Raw genomic sequence first — 21409 nt, 5'->3', positions numbered from 1 at the left:
TCAGGGGCATGGACACACCCAGGGTGGGGCGAGTTCGCCCCTGAAAGGAATCAGTCCCACCCTCTCCCCACCCACCCCTAGGCCCCGTGTGCCTGCTGCCCCCTGAGGATTCAATGCGCGCCTGGTACTGACCCTGTGTGGAAGCCACACCCTGGTCTAGCAGCACCCGCTTTAAATACAACGGCCCCAGCTTCTAGGAGGCCCAACACGGAAGCACAGGGCAGCCCTCCTCTCTCCCTTCCCTCTAACCCTCTCTCTGTTTTCTCTTTCCCTCTCTTCCTCCTCCCCATTCCTCTTCCACTTCCCTCTCCCCCTCTCCTCCCTCTTCCCCTCAGGGTTTCCTCAGAACCCTGAGCCCCTACCCTCCACAAACACCTAAGCCTCGAATGTGCCACCGGCTGCCAGAGTTGAGCGTAGTCTGGGCACGGGGTAGGAGCCCCAGACGCCCACTGGTCTCCAGAGCTCCAGCGTGGGGGGTCACCAGACTCGGCTCTGCTGACCTGCTGGGGTCGCTCATGGAGCTCAGAGACTTCCCCTGCACCATTACTATGAACAACAGCTGCCAGGCAGGAGAGCCAGAGGCTCCGATGCAAGGGTAGGGGGCAGGGAGGTGCCCCTGGGAGGGCTGGCTGGCACCTCTGCCCCTGCACCCACCTGGGCTCCGGGGCTTTGGAGCTATAGGGAGCCTTGAGTCAGTGAGATGGATTACAAGGCCAGCAGGAACCGAGCCTCTGCCCCTGGCCTCTCCCTAGACACCCTCCCCAAACCATGCGGCTGGCTCCTCCAGCAACCAGCACCCCCAACCGTCACCCTAACCCCAAGCTGGAAGGAGAGTCCATCCTCGCACCTGCTGGGCATGCTCTCGGGAGTGCAGGGGTTCCGAGCTCCATCCTGAAACCGGCACAGTGGGGAGGGCGCTTGCCCTGCACGTGGCCAACCTGAGTTCAGTCCCCGGAATCCCATATGGAACCCCGAGTCCTGCCAGGAGGGATCCCTGATTGCAGAGCCAGGAGTAAGCCCTGAGCATCGCCAGGTGTGGGCAGAAAACAAACCAAAGGAAACAGTACCCTGCACTTCCGTGTGTGTGTGTGTGTGTGTGTGTGTGTGTGTGTGTGAGAGAGAGAGAGAGAGAGAGAGAGAGAGAGAGAGAGAGAGAGGTCAACCCCCTACTACACCGTGTGTGTGTGTGTGTGTGTGTGTGTGTGTGTGTGTGTGTGTGATGTCAGCCTCTTAGTGCTCCCCAGGGCAGACAGGCTCTTGTGGGAAGTCCTGAAGTGGGGGCCTCCTGGCAGGAGGGGAGCCACAGGGGCAGAGCAGATTGGACCCCAAGGGTACCCTCAGGCCCCGTCAGGCTGACCTCAGGTCCCTCAAGCAGTAAGGAGTTGGGAAGAGCCCGGGCAGCGCCAGCTCCCTGCAGGCCTGTTTGGAGTTGAAGGCCCAGGGAGCTTCTGGAAGGCTTTACAAGCCACTTAGCTATCCCTGGACCCAGTCATCCAGCACCGCAGACATAATGACTGTGTTACACCAAAAAATGGCAGCCGCGTCGTGAGCGGCTTTCCAAGGCACAATAGCAGCTATTTGGTCAAGTACCCTGCAAATTGCAGACATGATGCCCAAGAGGTGGAAGACGGGACAGGGAACACCGCACAAAAGACTCTGATCCACCCATGGTGAACTCTGTGTGAGAGCAGAGCTCGCGGCCGCAGGTGGAAGGAACGACCCCCCACCCCGGCCCTATTTGCCTGAGATCTTCGGGGCCCCACCAAGCATCCCCACAACCTGCTGGGCTCGGAGCCACCTCATCTGTCATTCGCTCAAGGCACATCAATTCCCGGTTTTTACATTTTAATCTTCCCCCAGAGAAACACCGCACTTACCTTTCCATCTCATACTCCTTCATCCCCACCTTCACGGCCTTCATTACCTGCAGGATGGATAGGAAGCACAGAGGGATGAGCGGGGTAAGGAACTAATGAAGAGCACTTTCTCTAAAGAGCCTCTTCCTTCTAAAAAAAAAGGAAAAAAAAACCCAACAACAGCAAAGAGTAATGCGTGTGCTCGGTGGAGCACAACTGTGACAAACAAGGACATGCTGGGAGCTCTGGAGGCAGGGCTGTCCAGGGCAGCTGGACACGTCCAGGACAGCTGGGTATGCCCAGGATAGCCGGGAGCGGCTCCATGCCTGAGGTGGCCACACTGCCCGAGACCATAGCAGAAAGGGTCTCTTTAACTTGCAGCCAACTCAGAAAGGGGGAATCTGGTGGCAGAGTCGGGGAGAGAATCACAGGACGGCTTTTGGGAATAATCAGATGGCCTGTGCCTGTGTCATGGCTTGGGGATAAAAGGTTCCTTCAAGGGGCTGGAGCAATAGCACAGCGGGTAGGGCGTTTGCCTTGCACGCGGCCAACCCAGGTTCGATTCCCAGCATCCCATATGGTCCCCTGAGCACTGACAGGGGTGATTCCTGAGTGCAGAGCCAGGAGTAACCCTTGAGCATCGCCGGGTGTGAGCCAAAAAGGGGGAAAAATGGTTCCTTCAAGGAGCCAGACCTGCAGGGACACCAGCATTCTTGGGGGTGCAGGGTCACCCAGAGGCTAAACTGGGGCAGCGTCTCCCCGTCCCCGTGGCCTCAGCCTCGTTCCTGGCAGGGCTCAGGGCCATCACTGTATCTCTGGGCACAGCAAACTTCCTCCTGCCCCATCCCGCCCACCCACAGAGCCAGCAGCTTGCCCATCCTGCCCAGGCCCGCTGACCTCCCGGTGGGCCTCGCTGGAGATCTTATTGGTGTAGCGCAGAACCTCCAGCTCCATGTCCGTCTTGAAGACCCGGCTGCAGAGGAGAGAGACAAGGCAGCAGTCAGCGGTTTGCCCGCGGTGGTGGGGCACCCCTTGCCAGGGAGACCTCAGGGACTGCCGTGCTCTGCAGTCCTTGGGAAGGTGCACAGGGCTGGGGTGGGGGTGGGGCTGCCCAGCCAGACTGGAACAAGCAGCCCGGGGTTGGGGGCTGAAGCACTGCCTCACCTGACCCAGAGCTAGCTAAGGTGCGTAGTGGGGCACACTAGCTATTTTCGCTTCTGAAGTAAGAAGCAGAGACTGTACCAAACACCCTTTCTTCCAGAGGCTCAGCTGCCTCATCCATGAAATGGGGTTGCAGCTCCCAGGCACGGAGGGTGGGCCTGAATGTGACACGGGCTGACTCCCAGGGCCCGCTGAGCTAGCTAGCTGGGTCCCACCACCCCCCCCCCCCCCTGCCCCGCACCACCATCTCCTGCCCAGGGGCCGGAGCAGCAGGGCAGGGCCGCCACCAATATTGGGGGGGGAAGAGGAAGGGGTGGACAGGGGCCCTCGCAGAAGCCCCAGTGCAAGTAGGTGTGTGCGCAGGCCAGGAGAGAGGAAGAGAGAGACAGGGTTATTAAGCGAACACCCGGCTGTGCTTCCAGCCTCTGCAGCCCAGGGCGTCCCTCAAGCTCAGCTAGTTTCTGCTCTTCACAATCACCATGACTCATTTCCAGCACTCCCACTTCCTGCTCATGCCATGGGGGCAGGAGCCGCATCCAAGGGCAGCCCAGCCCCCCCCCCCCCCGGGGCGGGGGCACTCAACTCCATGCACACAGGGGCCATCCACCCCTGGTACCTGGAGTCCAGCAAGGTAAACCCCTGCCCTGCGCCTCCTGCAGCCACACCTGCCACCCTGCCTGAGGGTCACCCCCCCACCCGATAGCCCACTCTGGGCTGTCCATCAGGCCACACCCCAGAGACAGCCAGGACTGACACCCACCTCCTTCCCAAGGCCTGCAAGCCACGGGGCCACTTGGGCACAGGCAGCCTGACCACACCACCCTGTGTCCACCCTTCCCAGGGCTTCTGCTTGTCTCAGGGGACCCGAGCCCCACAGGGAGACCCCCACTCCCACTTTTCTCAGGCTCAGCCCCGGCACCCCCACAAGCCAACTCCTCCGCCTGGAGCTGACTCCTGCCCCCGTCCAACCTGCCCTTTCTCAGAGAAGGGCCTCCCCCGCACCCCCACACAGCCTGGACCCATCTCCAAATCACCAGGGAGTGGCCAGCCAAGTCTTTTATCACTTGCGGGTCCCCCCCAGCGGGTGGTGCCCTGGAGACCCCCAGGGGCCAGTGATGCTCCTTCCAGGCGAGGTTCCCATCCAACTGGTCTGGGAGCCAGAGGGCAAATGACGTGTGTGGCCCTGCCCTGGGTACCAGGGGGCAGCCTGAGCAGCCCCCAGAGCAGAGAGTCGGGGCGCCACCCCCCCCCAAGTGCCGAGGCCCGTGAGGACAAACTAGGCCTTTGGCTGGCTGACTTAGGACTTTCTTTTTTAAGGTACATTTAAAAAAAAATAGACAAATCTAATGGAACCAGGGCAAATGGTCCCATGACGCAGCTCTGCGCATCCTCCAGGCCGGGGCCCTGTGGACAGTGGCCATGTACGGCTTCCCGGCCTATGTGGGCAACTCAGCGTCCAGCCTGCCTGGTGGGCTCCTGAAGAGACAGCACACCATAGGGGACCCCCAACACCCTGAACTCCAAGGCAGCACCATCCACTCCTCCGGAGCGCCATGAGGCCAGGAGCAGAGCTTCAGCAAGGGGCAGCCACTAGGGAGAGAGCAGCTAGCGTCTGCTGGCCTCAAGGCCTATTCCCAGGAGAGGTCCTAGGCTCTGAGCAGCTATAGGTGCAAGGCAGTGGGTACCCCACCCACAGGGACCACCACACTGAGGGGACAGTCCATGGAGAAAAGGCACCAGGGCCATCCACGAAGGCTCTTCCCCAGACCAGTCTCTGCTCCAGGCCCGAAACGACAAAAATGGGACCAAGCTGAGATTTATTTGTGCAATCTTTTTTTTTCCCCCGTTAAATATTCACAGGTCACAAAACTGCCTGTGGGCAATAAAGCCGGGATTGAGCCATCAATTAAGGGAGGCCTGAGTGCTTCACTGATTAAAACAGGGGCCAGACAGGATGACGCATTTCCAAAATCAGTCTCTAAGTATCCGAGTGCCACAGTGTTGAACAGAACCCATTTGGAGTGACGGGAGCGCCATCCCTCCTGGAGACGGATGTGCTGGGAAGGTTCTGTGGGAGCAGGTGGGTCTGGGTGGGGGTGGGGTTTGGGGATCAGGACCACAGGGTGCCAAGACACGTGCCCAGGACATGACCAGGTGGGGGGACCCTCACCTAGGCCCAGGGCACCCACCCATCTTCCTGTCTTCCAGAGCAGCATTTCTCAACTAGGGGGGTTTATGCCAACTCCCCACTAGGGGGCTCCAGGATACTCCAGGGGGGCCACACATGAAATTCACATCCAGGCAGCCAGACTGAGGAGGCCTATAGGCCAGACAGGGGGTTGAAGCTGGGGGCACGGGAAGGAAATAAGGTCCACGTGGGCAACCACATGGGGAAGGTGAGAAATGCTATTTGGGGGGCACCGTGAGTCACAATCCCCCTTGACTTTGGGTCTTCTTGATTCTGGTCCCATATGTACCAGCAGACAAATAGACCTCGGGGAATACCTCCAGTGTCCGCTCCCAGGAATCTAGGCCATCAACTGTGTCCTTTGTCTAATTTGGGATTCGAGAAGCAGGATACAGGAGCTTCTGTTCCCTCAGACCTCTTGCACCCGGCAGGGGCTGGGGAGGGGGCCCGCCGGGCCACACGTGGGACACCTCCGCCACCATGGAATTAACGACTCTATAACTGGCCTGTGACTCAATTTCGCACCGTTGCACTACAAGTCCGAGAAGGGCGACAGGGGTGACTGTGAGTGGGTCTGTTCTGTGACGTGTCTGGGGGTGCTCCCCCGAACTCCCGCGGCGAGAGAGCCAGCCTCCTGCCGTCTTCTTCCCCTCCACATCAGTCCTGGTGGCGTCCGCAGCCCCCCGCCGTGTGCGGGCCAGGCGCCAGGCAGCACAGCCGCTCTTATTAAGTTTCAACTTTTGACCTCCTCTGTCAAACTGCAATCCCCGGCAAGCAGCGAGGAAATTATCAGTTATGATCTCATGTTTGTAGGGAAGAGTATGATTACAGAGGAATTTACAGGAAATCAAAAAGGCAATGCTGGAGAGAATGGAAAACAATAAAGCCGTCTCAGAGAGGAAATGAACGACAGGCACGGAGGGGTGTGCGCGGAGAGAGGGAGCCAGCGGCCTCCCCTCCCTCCCCGTTAGGTGGGGTCTGGGGGGCGGGGGGGGACCCCGAACACAGGGCTGGGTGGCAGCTGCACAGCTCCCGGTGTCCCTACAGTCCATGCTAGGGGCTGCTGGTGTGAGCGGTCAGGCGGGCATGCAGGCAGGCCCTGCAGCTCGGGGTACCCCACCAGGGCCCCAGAGCAGTGGGCAGGCCACTAACCTCCCTGCCTCCCTGCCTTCCTCCGTGGCCTGGGAAAGGCCAGCACACCGGGCTCAGGACGGGGAACCCAAACCAGAGGGTGTGCCACAAGGGCTCCACTCCCTGCCTTGCACACAGGAGGCCACGGAGGCTGCCACGGTGCTGCCCACTTGGCCTGAGGTCCCTATCCAGGGGCACTGCCTTGACTCAGCAGGCGAGAAGCCCTCTAAAACATGCAGAGGGACATGGAATCTCCCAGGGGCTGGACTTGGGGGTGGGTCCTCAGGAAGCAACTAGGACATGGGGGGGGGGGGGCATTAAAAAGTCTGGGGAGGAGGCCAGAGCAATAGTACCACAGGGGAGGACGTTTGCCTTGCGAGCGGCCGACCCAGGTTCGATCCCGGCTCCCCATATGGTCTCCCAAGCCCCACCAGGAGTAACTTCTGAGCATCGCCAGAAAAACAAAAAGTCCTGGGGAGCGCCTACCCTTACCCCTGCCCCTCCAGATAAGGTCAGGTGAGATGGGGTGCCTTACAGACACGCCTGGTCAAGGGCTTTGCACGACAATGGCCAGGGTGCTTTCTGCTGTGTCTCGGTATCCACAGGATTGAAAGGTCTCAGGGTCCTGCGGATCTCTGTTCACACACTGTGTCTCTGCACCCCTGTCTACCGTGAAGCCCAAAGGCATCCCTAGGGGGCGCCAGGTAGGATGAGAATTTGGAAATGTCCAGTGGCTGGGTGCTGTTACAGTGACGAGCAGAGAGGATCTTAAGAGCATCCAGGATCAGGGGGTCCATGGAGCTCCATGGGCCTCGTCTGACATCATGAAAGGGGCATGGAACATCCTGCACACACCCCCCATCACTGCCATGTTCCCCAGCACCACCCCATCCCCCATGAGCCCCCCCAAACCCCCTTCTCGCCCCACTTGAAGTTTCCAGCACCCTAGGGACACAGTCACATCACAGGCACTGCCTGCTGACATTCCTCCCACCCCACCCCACCTCCCCGTGAAGCTGGGAGCTGCATCTCAGTCTCAGGACTGTCCCAGAATTAGGGTATGTTTATTCCAGTGGGTGGGGGACCAAGGTGGGGGTCACTGGCCTCTCCCTCTCACTGGCCACACCTAGCCCTAGCTCCAGTGCCCCATGAGCAGTCCCAAGGGACTGTCACACGCAGAACAGGGACAAGTCCACAGAGGTGCCAGGATGGAGTCCTCAGTCAACCAACCAGGGCTATAAGAAGGAAGTGTGAGCTCACAAATCTATCACAGGCAACCGTGAGCCAGAAGGATGGGGCTGACCCAACGCCCTCACGTCTTCTCTGTCTCCCATCAGCACCCCTCTACCCTCCCCCACATACACACACATACACACCCACAACCCCAAGCCAGTCACCGCCCCACACCCCATTTCAGCCACACATCAGCGACTGCCCCCACCGGACAAACAGATTCACCCGCCACCTGGTCATCACGGCCAGGTCCTCCTTTGGCTGCCTACCTCCTGCCACCCGGACCCCATGACAGCCTTCGAGTTGGCACCTGGCCCCACCCTTGGCCTGCATTCGGGTCTCAGGCCTCAGGTCAGATGATTTTCGAAACGCATGCCTGACCCTCCTGTTCCCCTGCTCCAAACTCCAAAAGGGTTCCCCACAGTTCCTGCCTCTCCTGTGACAGTGCCCCTGCCGAGACCAGAACTGGCCTGGTCCCTGCTCTCTGTCCCCTTCCTGGGGTGTGTCACTCCGCCAGGCAAGGAGGTCTCAGCCCTTCCTCAGGTCTACTGCCTCAGCCCCTACCACTCTCTCCTCTGCCCCTGCTGCAGGCTTCTCTGGCCTGGCTCGCCACCCCAACCCATGCTGCCCATTAGTAACCTCAAGCCCCAAGCCCAGGGGACTTTCTCTGTGCCACCGTCCAGTGAAAACATGCTGGTGCGCCCCCACAAGAGCAGCTCAGCAGCTGAGGAAGAAAACTGAGGGCATGTGAGCACTCGCTGGCTGTGTTGCCCGGCCTGGGGTGGGTCCCCCACTAAGAGAGAGAGGCCAGGAGGGCTTCAGGAGGCTATCGGGGACCCCCCCCCACCATACATCCACCATGGAAGAAAGGAAGCCAAGCAAGAACAAGAACGGGCCAAGACATACATGACCTGAGACAAAGAGGGGGAACCTCTTTTATTATGTATCCTGTCCATTTTGTTTGGGGGCCACACCGAGCAATGCTCAGCTCTGTGCTCAGGGCTCACTTGTGACAGGGCCCTAGGGACCATATGGGGTGCCGGGGATAGAACCCGGGTCAGTCACATGCAAGGCAGGCACCCTACCTGCTCCGGTCCCATTTTGACTTGTATAGCTAACTTTTCCAACTGAGTGACAGAAGTGTGGCTTATCTGTTGAAGGGGTTTTTAAAGACTGAAAAATAAAGGGAAAGGTAAGAAAGTTAATTGCCATCTAAATGACAAGAAACACCAACCAACAGTCCAACAGGAAAACAAGGCAGAAGATGCTGAAGAAAAAGGCTGGGATAAGCGTCTTGTCTGCGGGGCTCATTGTCGGGAGATGAAGGGGTAGGGTCCCAGCCCTTCCTGCGTGGAACACAGCAACCCACCAGGGGGGTCACAGGCCGTACTTACCACTCCACGATCTCTGGATGCAGAATGGTATTGTTGACATTGAACCTACGGAGGGAAAAGAAACCAAGCCTATTAGTTCAATGGTCTGGAACTTCCAGCCTAAGAGACGGTATTCAAGAAATAAATACCATGATACCAAGACGGATCCAGTATGTCCAGAGGGGTTAGAGAGAGAGTGGGTAAGTGGGAAAGGCACTTGCCTTACATGAGACTGACCTGGGTTCAATTCCAGGCACCACATATGGTTTCCTGAGCACCGCTGGATACAGCACAAAAATGAAAGAGTAAAAATTAAGAGGTGGGGGTGGTACACATTTCGCAACTACGGGGCCACATCAGGCCGAAGGCTCATTTCCTACAGCTAAAGTGGCAGCTGAGTCATGTCCTCTTAGTGTGATGACTTGGAGAACAAGTGACCTGGCTGCAGAACACAGCCAAGAATAGCCATTGTCCACCTTCGCAAAGCAGACTGCAGAAGGTTCTTCTGTCAAGCATTACAGCATGTGCATGATGGGAGTCTCAGAAGAAAAGAACAGAGAAAGAAACAGAAGAACTAGCAGGAAAAAAAAATAATAAAGGCTACAGAGTTAGCTGAGTTTATGAATACACTATAAATCTGCATGAACACCAAGCAGAATAAAGTCCATGAAACCCACCCCTTGGCATGTCATAGTCACACTGTCAAGTGTCAAACAGAAAATCTTGGAAGAGGCAAGAGGAAAGAGGAATCCATCACGTATAAGGAATCTTCAACAAGATTAATGGCCGATTTCTCATCAGAAACTACAGAGACTAGAAGATAAGACATATTAGGTCGACACCAATGAAAGGGGGGGAAAAAGCTGTCAATCAAGATTCTATATCCAGCAAAGCTAAACTTCAAAAATGGAGAAAACCAGATAAACAGAAATGAGAAAAATTCGTCACTAGACGGCCCATCTTACAAAACAATTAATTGATTAATTAATCTAATGAATCCTTCAGACTAAAATTAAGGGGTCTTGAAAGTAACCTGAATCCAACATGAAGCAAAAGGGGCCTAGTAATTACATCAGCATATACAACATCTGACATATAGAAACAAAAAAATGCCACAAAGGAGTTCATCTTTATTAGCAGATACTTCAGATATAAACTGATTAGATCACCAAGTAGAAGGCAGAGATTAAGAGAACAGTTGTTGTTGTTGTTGTTTTAATTATGAATCAACCTAATGCTTTAGATTGAAAGATACAAACAGGCTGAAAGTGACAGAATTGAAAAATATATTTGATATAAACAGAGAACAAAAGAGAACCTGGAATAACTAATATCAGACAAAAATAAGAACGGAGTCAATGGGGCCAGTGTGATAGTATAGCAGGTAAGGTGCTTGCTTTGCATGTGGCCTGACCCAGGTTTGATACCTTACACCCCACATGGTCTTGAGTGCAGAGCCAGGAGTATCACCCAGATGTGACTTCCCCCCGAAAGAATTTAGTCAATTTTTTACAAAACAGATATTTTCTATTAATGAAAAAAATCAATTCATGAAGAAGAGATAATAATATTATATATGCACCGAACAACAGAGGCCAAGATATAGAAATCAAAAGTTGACAAGGACCAGGAATGCAGCACAGTGGTAAAACTTATATGTGTTGCATTCAAGAGGCCCTTAAAATTCGTTCCCCCACACTGCAAAATAAAATAATGGTAATGATAATAACAGAATTGAAAACAAAATGGATAGTTCAGCAAGAGTTAAGGATTTCAACACTCCATTTGCAATAAAGATTAAAACTAGACAATTCAAGACTTGAACAACACTATATATCAACTTGTCCTAGTAAACACCTTGAGAGCATAACACTCAACAAAACAAATGCCTGCTTTCGTAAGTGCACTTGCTCTTCAGAAATGGGAAGTCAAAGTTGGGGGAGCGGTTCAAAAATTTTTATTTTTATTTTTATTTGGGGGGAGAGCGATAGCACAGCGGTAGGGTGTTTGCCTTGCACGCAGCCAACCTGGCAAACCCGAGTTCAATTCCTCCACCCTTCTCGGAGAGCCCAGCAAGCTCCCAAGAGTATCTCGCCCGCACAGCAAAGCCTGGCAAGCTACCTGTGACAGATTTGACATGCCAAACACAGTAATAACAAGTCTCATAATGGAGACGTTACTGGACCCGCTTGAGCAAATCAATGAACAACGGGATGACAGTGCTACAGTGCATACTTAACATCTAATGTGGGGGCGGGGGGTTGGAGGAGCCACGTTTAGTGGTGCTCAAGGAACATGTGCACAACAGCCTTTTGAGCTATCTTCCTGACCCCTCCGCACTCTACCCAGCGATGCTCAGGGGTTACTCCTGGTTCTGCACTCAAAGACTACTCCTGGTGGTGCTTGGGGGACTGTATGGGATACTAGGGATTGAACCTGGCTTGGCCGCATGCGAGGCAATCACCATACTGGCTGTACCATAGCCTCTGGCCCCTGAATTTTTTTTTTTATTTAATAAAATTTTTTGGGAGAGTCTTCTAAGCAGTACTCAGGAAGCCAAGGAGCCCTTCCCATCAATCCACAGCCCACTGGCTGGCAGTTCAAAGCAGTGGCCTGAGAATGCAGTGCTGTTCGGTCGGTGGTACTCAGGGACCACTAAATGCAGGGGAATGAACCAGGCATGCACCTCAACCCCTGTGCTGTCTCTGCAGGTCTCAGTTAACTTTTGCTACTGTGGTAAAATACATGAAACAAAATGTAACATCAGAACCACTTTCACACTTACAGTCCAGTGGCATTAAGAATAGTAACACCAACAACTATATCCAAAACTGTATCAACATCCCACAGTGAAACTACAAAGCCAATAACTCCCCTTTCCTCTTCCCCAGTCACTACTGGTAACCTTTTTCATTTTTGTTTTTTCACCCTTATTTTTCTTGGGGAAGGGGGGTGGGCTATACCTAGCAGTACTCAGGGCTTACTTCTGGTTTTGCAGGGATCACTCCTGGAGGGGTTCCAAGCTTCCTATATGGTACGAGGGACTGAGCTGGGGTCAACCTTCTGCTAGTCAGCCCACTACTGTTCTAGTTAAGCGTCTGTAAACTTTACTATTTGGGGGCCTCATATAGGTGGATCTATGAAATAATCTGTTCTTGGTCAACTAAATTTTGACAAGGGTGCCAAGAGAAATGAATTATCGGGAAAGCGTTGTTAGCAATTGGATATCCACATGAAAAAAGAATGAAGCTGGATCCCTATCTGTTAACCATATACAAAAACTGAACTCTTTCTCATGGCTCTGTGGCCATACATGGCAGTATTCAGACCTTTCTCCTGGCTCCAAGCTTGGCGATCGCTTATGGTGGGCTCTGCGTACCATATGGGGTGCCAGGGGTTGAACCCAGGTCAGCCGTATGAAAGGCAAACACCCTACCAGCTATACTATCTCTCTGGCCCCACTGATTTCAATGTGAGAGTTCAAAGTATGACTCTTAGAAGGAAGTGAGGCAGTAGATCCTTACAGCCTTTGGGTTCAACAGTGGTTTCTTCAGATGATGAAGCCTAATGCACAAGCAACCTAAGGCAAAAAAGATATACTGGACTTCACAGACACGAAAAGCCTCTGTACCGCACAGGACACTTCAACAGAGAGAGAAGACAATACACAAAACGGAGCAAATATCTCTGCACATTATCAAGATCTCGTATCCGGAAGATGTAACTGCACAATAAAGACAAATATCCCCCATTAGAACATGGACACAGGATCTAAGAAAACGCTTCTCCTAAGAGAGGCACAAATGGCATATGGGCACAAGAAAAGATGCACAACATAATTAGCCATCAAGAAAATGAAAATAAACCCACAATGAGACAGTGCTTCATACTCACTTACAGGACCTTAATTAAAAAAAGACAGATAACAACAAGTGCTGATGAGGCCGTGGAGAAGTCAGACTGTCATACATCACCAGAGAAATGCGTGCAATGGAGTCACCTTGGGAGAGAGTTGACAATTCCTCAAAAAGCTAAAAGACAGTGGCTGGCGTGATAATACAGCAGGTAGGACACAGCCTACACATTTCCTTGCACATGGCTGACCCGGATTCAATCCCTGGCATCCCATATGATCCCCCAAGCTCCCCAGGAGTAATCCCTGAGTGCAGAGTCAGCAATCAACCCTGAGCACTGCCTGTTCTTGCCAAAAATAAAAATTAAAAAAATAAGAAAGTTAAAGACAGCTATCAGGTGACTCGGAAATTCTATTCTTCACTCTATTCTTCCGTATAAAATATCAGATAGCTCGCCTTGCACGAGGCCAACCTGGGTTTGGTCCCCAACACTACGCATGGTCCCCCAACCCCACCCAAGAATGGTCCCTGATCACAGGACCAGGAATTAAGTCCTGAGCACAGAGAGGTGTGGTGTCCACCCCAAACCCCCAACAAAATATGAGCACACGCAAACTTTCAAGAGCCGTAGCATCATTGCTCTTCACTACTCTTCACAGTTGAAAGGTGGAAGAAACCCAAGTATCCAATCATTGGATTATGATGCCATCATAAAGGCAGAGGACTGGTTTCCAGCCCTAATCCGATCCACGGCCTGCTTCCTCCGACACCATGGATGAACTGTGAACAACGGTGCTAAGCCGAAGAAGTCACACACAACAGGCCATGTCACATGATTCTTTCTCCATGGAACGTGAGAGCAGGCGTCTCCACAGAGAAAGCGGGTGCCCCGCAGGGCGCGAGCAAGCAGACAGCCAGCCGCTGACAGGTACATGGCGGCTTTCTGGGGACCAACAACACTGCACCGCAGACTGTGATGGTGGCTGTGCTGATCTGGAAATGCACAAAAGCCATTTGGGGTCCCAAGAAATTCCACGTGCGACTCACATCCTAATAAAACTGCTTCCGACAAGGTGTCAGTGAATGGTGCTCAGGATGGACTGAACTGAATGCACGCTTTTATTTCAGCAGCTGATCTGTTAGAAACTCTAAGAAGAGAAAGGGGAAATGGATCAATTCACAAGCATGGTTTGTGATTTCCTCATACCTCTGAAATGGAACCCGGCGACAGAATCCTGGAAGAAGGTAGGGGTGGGCCCAGCCCAACGAGCCCTGTGGGACGGCACACACGAGCTTGATGCTCCTGTACCGGATGGTACAAACCTCACGGGGGGCAGAAATAAGAGAATGTTCGCTGACTACGGTAGTGGTAAACTAACAACCAGTAAATGGAAGAAATCAATAAAATCCCACTTTCTGGGCCAGAGAGAAAGCATGGGGTTTTTAGGCATTTGTCTCACACGACACTGGTTTCTCCCCCCCTCTCCCCACCAACCCTATATGGTCCCCACGCTTGAGCACCTATCGGTCTCCTATGCCAGGAGAAAGCCCTGAGCACCACCAAGCATGCCCCCCAAAAAGACCAAACAAAAAATATCCCAAACCTGTCAGAAATTGAGCAACAACATATTAAAGAACAAAGAAGGAAATTAGAAAATAGTAACGTGGAATATCATGACTGGAGAAATGCATCTGAGAGGGTGTGCAGAGGGAAACGCTCGGCTCTGACTGGAGAGGCAGACGAGAAGCCTCCAAGTCACTGTTTTCCCACCCACAAAGGATCCGGTCTTCTCAGAGAAAGCAGAGCATACGTAAAACAGGAGGAAATCAATGAAACCAAAAGCAAATGTACATTCGAGAACAACATACAGGTCAACTGTTGCTCTGAGATTTGCACATTTGCATATTCAAACAGGGGAGGGCAGGTCCCTGGGGACTAGCCCCAGGACTCAGTGAGGGGCTCAGGGCTCACAGGGTGGTGGGAGGTATGAGTCCAGCTAGGGAGCCTGGGCCAGTCCCCTCACCCCCAGGAACTGCATCAGTTGTCTCAGGTCAGGAATCTGCACATTCTGTGTGCCAGCCTGGACCCACTAGCCAAGGAGGGCCGCATTCCTGGGGTTGGAACCGCTGAGCTCGAAGTCAACTGAGGCCAGCAAGGGGAAGGAGATAAGCAAGCTGAGAAAATTCTTCATCTACACGGAGAAGACCCTTACCACAAAGTCAACTGTGATGTTGAAACAAAGACCCCCGCTTCAAGAGATCACAGAGGCAGCAGTATGGATTGGGGTGAATAGAGCAGCTAGGACCTGAGGCAAGACGACAACACAGACCCCGACACCCAGTGGGCCATTTGGAGGTTAGTAAAAAGCCATGTCCCATCTACTCAAGAATCGCACAGCCCGGAACTCTCAACGTTTTACACACACACACACACACACACACACACACACACACACACACACACACACACCCCACACACACACATGCAAACACACACACAGCTCACACACAGATGTGTGTCCTGCAAACATATACTTGGATGCACACACATCTCCCCACATAGATACAGGCTCCCACCCAGACACCTACACACACACACACACACTTAGACACACACATGCCCCAAAAGGGACACATACAGACCCACACCCTAAGATCTGTGTGCCGAGAGCAGCAGACAGACTCTCCGAGAGACGTACTCAACACAGAAACATACAGAAACAGCCCTGCAGGCACATAAGACTTCAAAGCCATCCCCGAGTGTAAACAGGGGTGTCTGTCCCCATGCTCTGCCCTGTTAGCTCTGTACCAAAAAAGTACTTTCTAAGATGACCCCTGGGCTGTATAAAAATGTCACCACAACCAATGTCTACAGTTCAGGGGATCCTGGCAGCAGTATTCCTGGGAGAGGTCTCCTTGTGGGCCAGAGACAGAGGGGAGCAGTGTGGGTCCCCCAATCTTTGCCCCCCCCCCCGTTGCTACCCCAAGGAGGGCGGCAAGGCCTGCTTACAGAGCAGGCCCAGAGGGGGGTCCCCATCCCCCGCTCCACCAGGAGATAGAGGCAGGTTCTTGTCTCTGGGGTGGGGGCAGCCCCCACGGGCCCCCAGGGGCCACAACCAGTCCTGTCCCATGTATGAGCCTGACACTCACACTCTCAGGCACTGAAAGCACAGTCCCCACGCCAGGCAGCATTCTGTTGTCATCTCTGAGTTTTCATAATGTCCCCCCTACTTCCCGGGGTTTACAATTCGCATCTCTGAATATTAATGTCCCCGCATTAACAAGTTCCAAATTCAGCAATTTCATATTTAACTGCTTATTTAAATGGAATTAATTTGTAACCAATTGTCTTCAAATATGCAAGGCAATTTAAGTAAATGCCAAAAGATAAGAAATATGCTTATCCCGACCAACCAGCTGATGTAAAATATTGGCTGTATGTCTCTCTTCGACAGCGGCAACAGCCGCCCTTGGGAATCACCCCAAGCTCCGGGGCACCCAGTGCTCTGGAGGGTAGGGTGGGGGGTAGTGAGGCAGGCCGGGAAGGCACAGGGCAAAGGTGACTAACTGAAGGGGAGAGGCAGGGGGTCACCTGCCCCCCTCCCCATGGACCCCATCCTCACTTCCGAGTCAGGCTTCCTCAGGAGAGTCTGCTTGCAGGCAGTGCTCCCCAGAAGCTGCCAGGGCTCCTCCTGCCTGACCTCGCTCCTAGGCAACCGGAACCAATTGCTCCCACCCACCCCCTCATCCCTGCCATAGGCCAGGGAGCCCCAAGTCCCTTCGCAGCCTTAACAAAGCCCAACGGGAACCTGCCGGGAGGCAGGAAGCAGGCCTGGGCGCAGATGCAGCGCCAGGACCCCCCACACTGCTCTCTGTCACCCTCCTGGACCTCTGGGCACCCAGGAGTATAGAGTCGACCCCTTCAGGGAGCAGAGCGTCCCAAGGTCCTGGGGAAACCCCAGTGTGTCAGTGTCCCCTTCCTGGGCTCCCCACCCTGAGGAAACCCCCATTGTGGGCAGCAGGGGGTTCAGTCCTGGTTTGGGGAGGTTGAGATGCCCCCTCTTGGGGCCCCGAGGAGCTGAGGGGCCCAGAGTGAGAGAAGGTGACATGCCCAGCCCCAGACAGCAGTGTCACCGAAGGCCATATGACAGGGGGAGAGGGGAACAAACGGCCGGAGCAGCACGAATGCACTGAAGCAGGAGGCCCTGAGCAGAGTGACCACCGTGGCTGGCAGGGTGGGGGCGCATGGGGTGCCGAGGACGGCAGCATGAGCTGGGACACAGGCAGCTGGGCCCCGGAAAGTAGGCCGACAGCAAGATCCATCTTGCTTAGGACACGAGCTATTATTATCCGGGCCAACAGCTGGAGACACAGTGGGGGGCGCCAGCAGTGCCGGAGGCTCTGGGCCCTCTGGGGCAGGGCCCTCCCCGCCTGGCTCAGCGCTGCCCAGAGGGGGGCGGGGGGGTCAGGGGGGGGTATGGAGCCCACAGGACCGGCTCAATTTTGCACAAGGGGAGGCTTGGACAGGTAAGTGGGCAGCTGGGGCCTGGGGCTGGAGGTCAGGGGACACCATGGCACCACCTCCCGTGGCAGGGCTCACGGGTGCAGAGTGAGACAGCAGGCCCGACGGGGAAATGTGGGGACATGGGCCACGGGAGAGGGGACCATCAGCCAGGGACCCTCCTCCCCAAAGCAGAAAGGATCCAGGGAGAGCTCTCCCCAGCCGTCAGGGTATTCCTAGTCACAGCAGATATGGAACCATTATTCATCCCCCAGGAGGGAGGGTCTGACGAGCCCCCAGTCAGCCCTAGGCTGCACGGAGCCCAGGCTGGGTACACAGTGAAGGCTTTCCCAGGTCCTCCTGAACAGCAGCTCTGGCCAGCCGGCAGTGCAGGCAGGGGCGGGGGACAGGGCGGAGCGGGACAGCACAGTAGAGCTCAGGAGGGAAGTCGGGTTCCCAGGAGCACCGGTGGCCTGGTGAGAGACGAGGCCCAGCTCCCACAGCCCACGGCAGCGCTGGGTCCTGCCCAGCTCTCTCCAGGAATTCTTAGGGAGTGGCCTGTGGGGCTCAGGGGCTCAGGCTGAGCTCCGGGCGACATGCCCCGCACACAGGCAGACCTGTGCCCGGGTACCGAACGAGCACTGCAGCAGAGACCCACGGGGGGGGGGGGGGGGCAGCTCCCACAGCCTGCTGATAAAGGGGAACCCTGGAAATGCGGGATCCCGAGTCCACCTGGCCCACTGACAGAGGTGCAGGGAGGGAAACGGGCATTTGCCTGCATGTGGCTGATTTCTGAGCCCCAGGCGCTGAGGGAGCAGCGGTCCCATCCCCCTGCCCAGTTCAAGCCACAAGGATAAGCATGCCAAGGCCAGCGAGGGGCCACCATGGCTGCTTCTAGGGCCTCCCCTCAAAGATAGAGGCCAAGCAGAGCCCAGCAGGTGGGGCCAGAACAGGCTGTACCCCATCATACCCACCTACCCCCCCCCACACACACACTCACACAGGCACGCACACACACAGGCAAGTACATGCGCGCGCACACACAAACGCACACACATACACCAAGGCCCTGGGGAAATGCAGCTCACAGCCAACAGGCGGAGCTGATCACAGTCGTGTGTTGGGGGGGGGTGGGCTGCCGGGAAAGCCCCCAAGGGGACGAGGAGCTCTGAGCAATGAGCAGCAAGAACCGCGACCTGCCCCCCCCCGCCCCGCCCTCCACACACACATTGCTCTCATCAAGGGGGCGGGGGGGGGGGGGGGGAGTGATACATATTTATGAGCTCATGATCCTCCTAATCACCCCACATCACACACACGCATTTCCGGGGCTCAGGCTCATGCATAACTATAAGGCACAGCCTGGGCCACCAAAGGACGCAGGGGGGTGGGGGGTGGGGGAAGGGGCAGGGTAGGGCCATAGTGGCGGCGGAGGCTGTGCTAGGCTCACCACGCAACATCAGTCAGCAGAGCAGACCCCCAGAGGCCCTCCAGGAGCCACATGTGAGGGGAGCAGGGGGTGCAGGGATCCACAATCACTCTGCCAGAGGGGTCTGGGATTGACGCTCACAGGGTGCTGGGGAGAGAGAGCAGGAAAGGGGTCCCCATCCAGGACAGAGGCAGCACGTTGGGGCAGGGGAGGGGGGGATCACGTGTCACTGCTGGCTAGCAGTGAAGGGGCTGAGAAGGGCCGAGATCATGTCTGTCATGGGGGACAATATTGGCTGTGGTGACATCTTGCAGATTCGACGCTAACCGTATGGAAAAGGAACCCGATGGGACCACATCAAACATGTAAAGCTTCTGCATAGCAAACGAAGACCAGCATTAAAATGGAAAGGCATCCTGCGGATCGGGAGAGAGCGTGTGACCAGAGGCTAATAGCCAAGGTGTGTGAGGAATTCGCAAAAATCCACAAGGAAAAGAAATCAGCATGCGGGGAGAGGCTGGGCAGACGCTTCACCTGAGAAGACTCACGGACGGCCACGGGCCCGGGGAAAGGCACTCATGCTCCGCCTGTTATCGGGGAGCTGCAACGAGATCACACCTCACACCCCAGACAACGAGGACCCTCCATGCACTGTGGGCGCGCATGCCCACGGAAAACGGAAGGAAGGCAACCTACACACACACACACACACACACACACACACACACACACACACAGACCTGCCCTGCACTGTGGCCACTGCATTTCTAGGTACCTGAGTGCAGAAGACAAAGACGCAGGCTGGGAGGGTCCACGTGCACCTACGCTCACAGGGATAAAAGAACTCTCAGCGTGAAAATACACCGAGAAACAGAATCCTGCCCGAGGAGGCAACACGGATGCAATGGGAAGGGACAGGGGGAGCTGAACAAAAGGAGTCAGGAGGAGTAAAGCAAGCCCAAGAGAATGTCCCCGTCGAATGTGAGGGAGAGGGAAAACCGAGCAAAGGTACCTGTCTGCTGGAGATAAGAGAACCCTAGGAGTCCAGTGCAGAACTGAGGGGAGCAGTGGGGAGGTGGGGTCCCACAGCTGTTTGGACCTTGCTTCCTAATCACACTGACACTGGTCCTTCGTGTCCGTTCGAACACGTTCAAGTGTGCACTTCTGGAGGCAAGTGCCAGCACCAGCATGGCCAAAGCAGAAGCAGGAGTACACCGAGGTGTGCCCAGCCCTGCAGGGAGGCGAGCGGGGTGGTGAGGGGTGGAGAGGGGCAGGTCCGGTCACACTCACTTGCTGATGCCCTCGAAGGAAGCTTCCTTGCACACGCTGCCGCTGTCGGTGTTGACGCCACGCTGTGGAGAGAGGGTGCGGGAGTGACCAGGGCGGCAGTGGCCAAGGAGGCCCGTTTTCCCCGCCCCCACACCCCGCCACTCCCCCAACTACTGCCCCACTCGTCGCTCTGCCCTGAGTGGACCTCACATGGATGGATGCTGCAAGCAGAAAAACGGGACACAAGAGAAACAAATGTGCCGTCCCTGGGAGGGTCAAGCACTCGGCTAGTGAGAGGTCAGTGCTTGGAGCCCATGAGATGGTACAGTGAGTAGGGGACTGTCTGCTGGGCCCATGGCAGACATGTGTTTGACCCCTGGCATCCTGAGAGCCTGCTAGGAGTGATTCCTGAGCACAGAGCCAGGACTGCCTCCCCTTCCCCCCCAAAATACACAGGGAACCACAATCTGTGACCACAATCACTCTATGGGTCCTTCCAAGACAGAGACCCCCCATAAGACCCTGAGAAAAGCCAACAACACTTCCTGGAAAATGGGTCTGTAAGAGGGCAGAGGAGTAATTGTTGTGTGCCTGCATACCTGCGACTCCCCAAGGTCACTGGAAGACAGAGAGCCCACTCTTTCTCCGAGCTGAATGCCCCCACTTCCCTCCTAGCGCCTGCCCCGAAAGCATGCCACCCCCCTCCCTAGACTGCCACCCATCAGGCCCTTCTGTGTCTGGCTTCAAACTCGGGTGCCACCAGCCAGAGAGCTAGTGTAAGGATAAAGCACGAAGCCTCAACACGGCTGACCCAGGTTTGATCCCCAGTACTACAGACAGTTCCCTGAGCCTGACCAGGAGAGATCCCCGAGCACAGAGCCAGGAGTAATCCTGGTGCACCTCTGGGTGTGGCCCCCAAACAAACAAATTTACTGTGACCATCCCCACCAGCTCACAGGCAGGTGGACGCGCATTTCCCTAACGATGCTGGAGATGCAACTCAGAAGCAGGTCGATACCCTGCGCTGCTCACCACGTCCGCAAGTCCAACCTGATTCAAGCCAGCTTCAAGCCTCCCTGTAGGCGTGGGTCTCAGCCAAGGGTGTTTTAGCCCTTCCCAGGGAGTGGGAGAACCAGGGCCTGGTCCCCACCATGGCCCCCGGAGTGATAACTTAGCACCATCCCCCACCCCTACCCCGGGTTTCCCAGTCCTTCCCCATGGCCCTGACCTCCACAGGGCAGGTGCCCCCCCTTACACCCCTCCCCTGTACCCAGACACTTACCAAGGTGAGGAGGACAGATGGTTTGCGGGATGTCAGGACCGTGGCAATCTGAAAGGCCAGAAAGAAAAAGCCCTCAGCACCAGCTTGGCAGCTTCCCCGATACCAACCAACCATCACACACGCCCACAGATG

At 55.4% G+C, this 21409-nt stretch overlaps 1 protein-coding gene across 1 annotated transcript in view; it reads right to left on the bottom strand.

Moving 5' to 3' along the window:
- Positions 1-21409, bottom strand: part of PEPD (peptidase D) — an 84535-nt gene that overhangs the window by 41654 nt on the left and 21472 nt on the right. Inside the window, exons 5-9 of the mRNA XM_056136099.1 lie at positions 21278-21325; positions 20017-20078; positions 8964-9008; positions 2754-2829; positions 1878-1924 (exon numbers count right to left, since the gene is read on the bottom strand). Of these exons, the coding sequence (XP_055992074.1) occupies positions 1878-1924; positions 2754-2829; positions 8964-9008; positions 20017-20078; positions 21278-21325 (278 nt within the window). The remainder of the gene's footprint in view (positions 1-1877; positions 1925-2753; positions 2830-8963; positions 9009-20016; positions 20079-21277; positions 21326-21409) is intronic.

Source organism: Sorex fumeus, unplaced genomic scaffold (genome assembly GCF_029834395.1).
Source record: "Sorex fumeus unplaced genomic scaffold, SorFum_2.1 ptg000122l, whole genome shotgun sequence".
Lineage (NCBI taxonomy): Eukaryota > Metazoa > Chordata > Mammalia > Eulipotyphla > Soricidae > Sorex > Sorex fumeus.
This window is presented reverse-complemented; position numbering and strand designations above follow the sequence as displayed.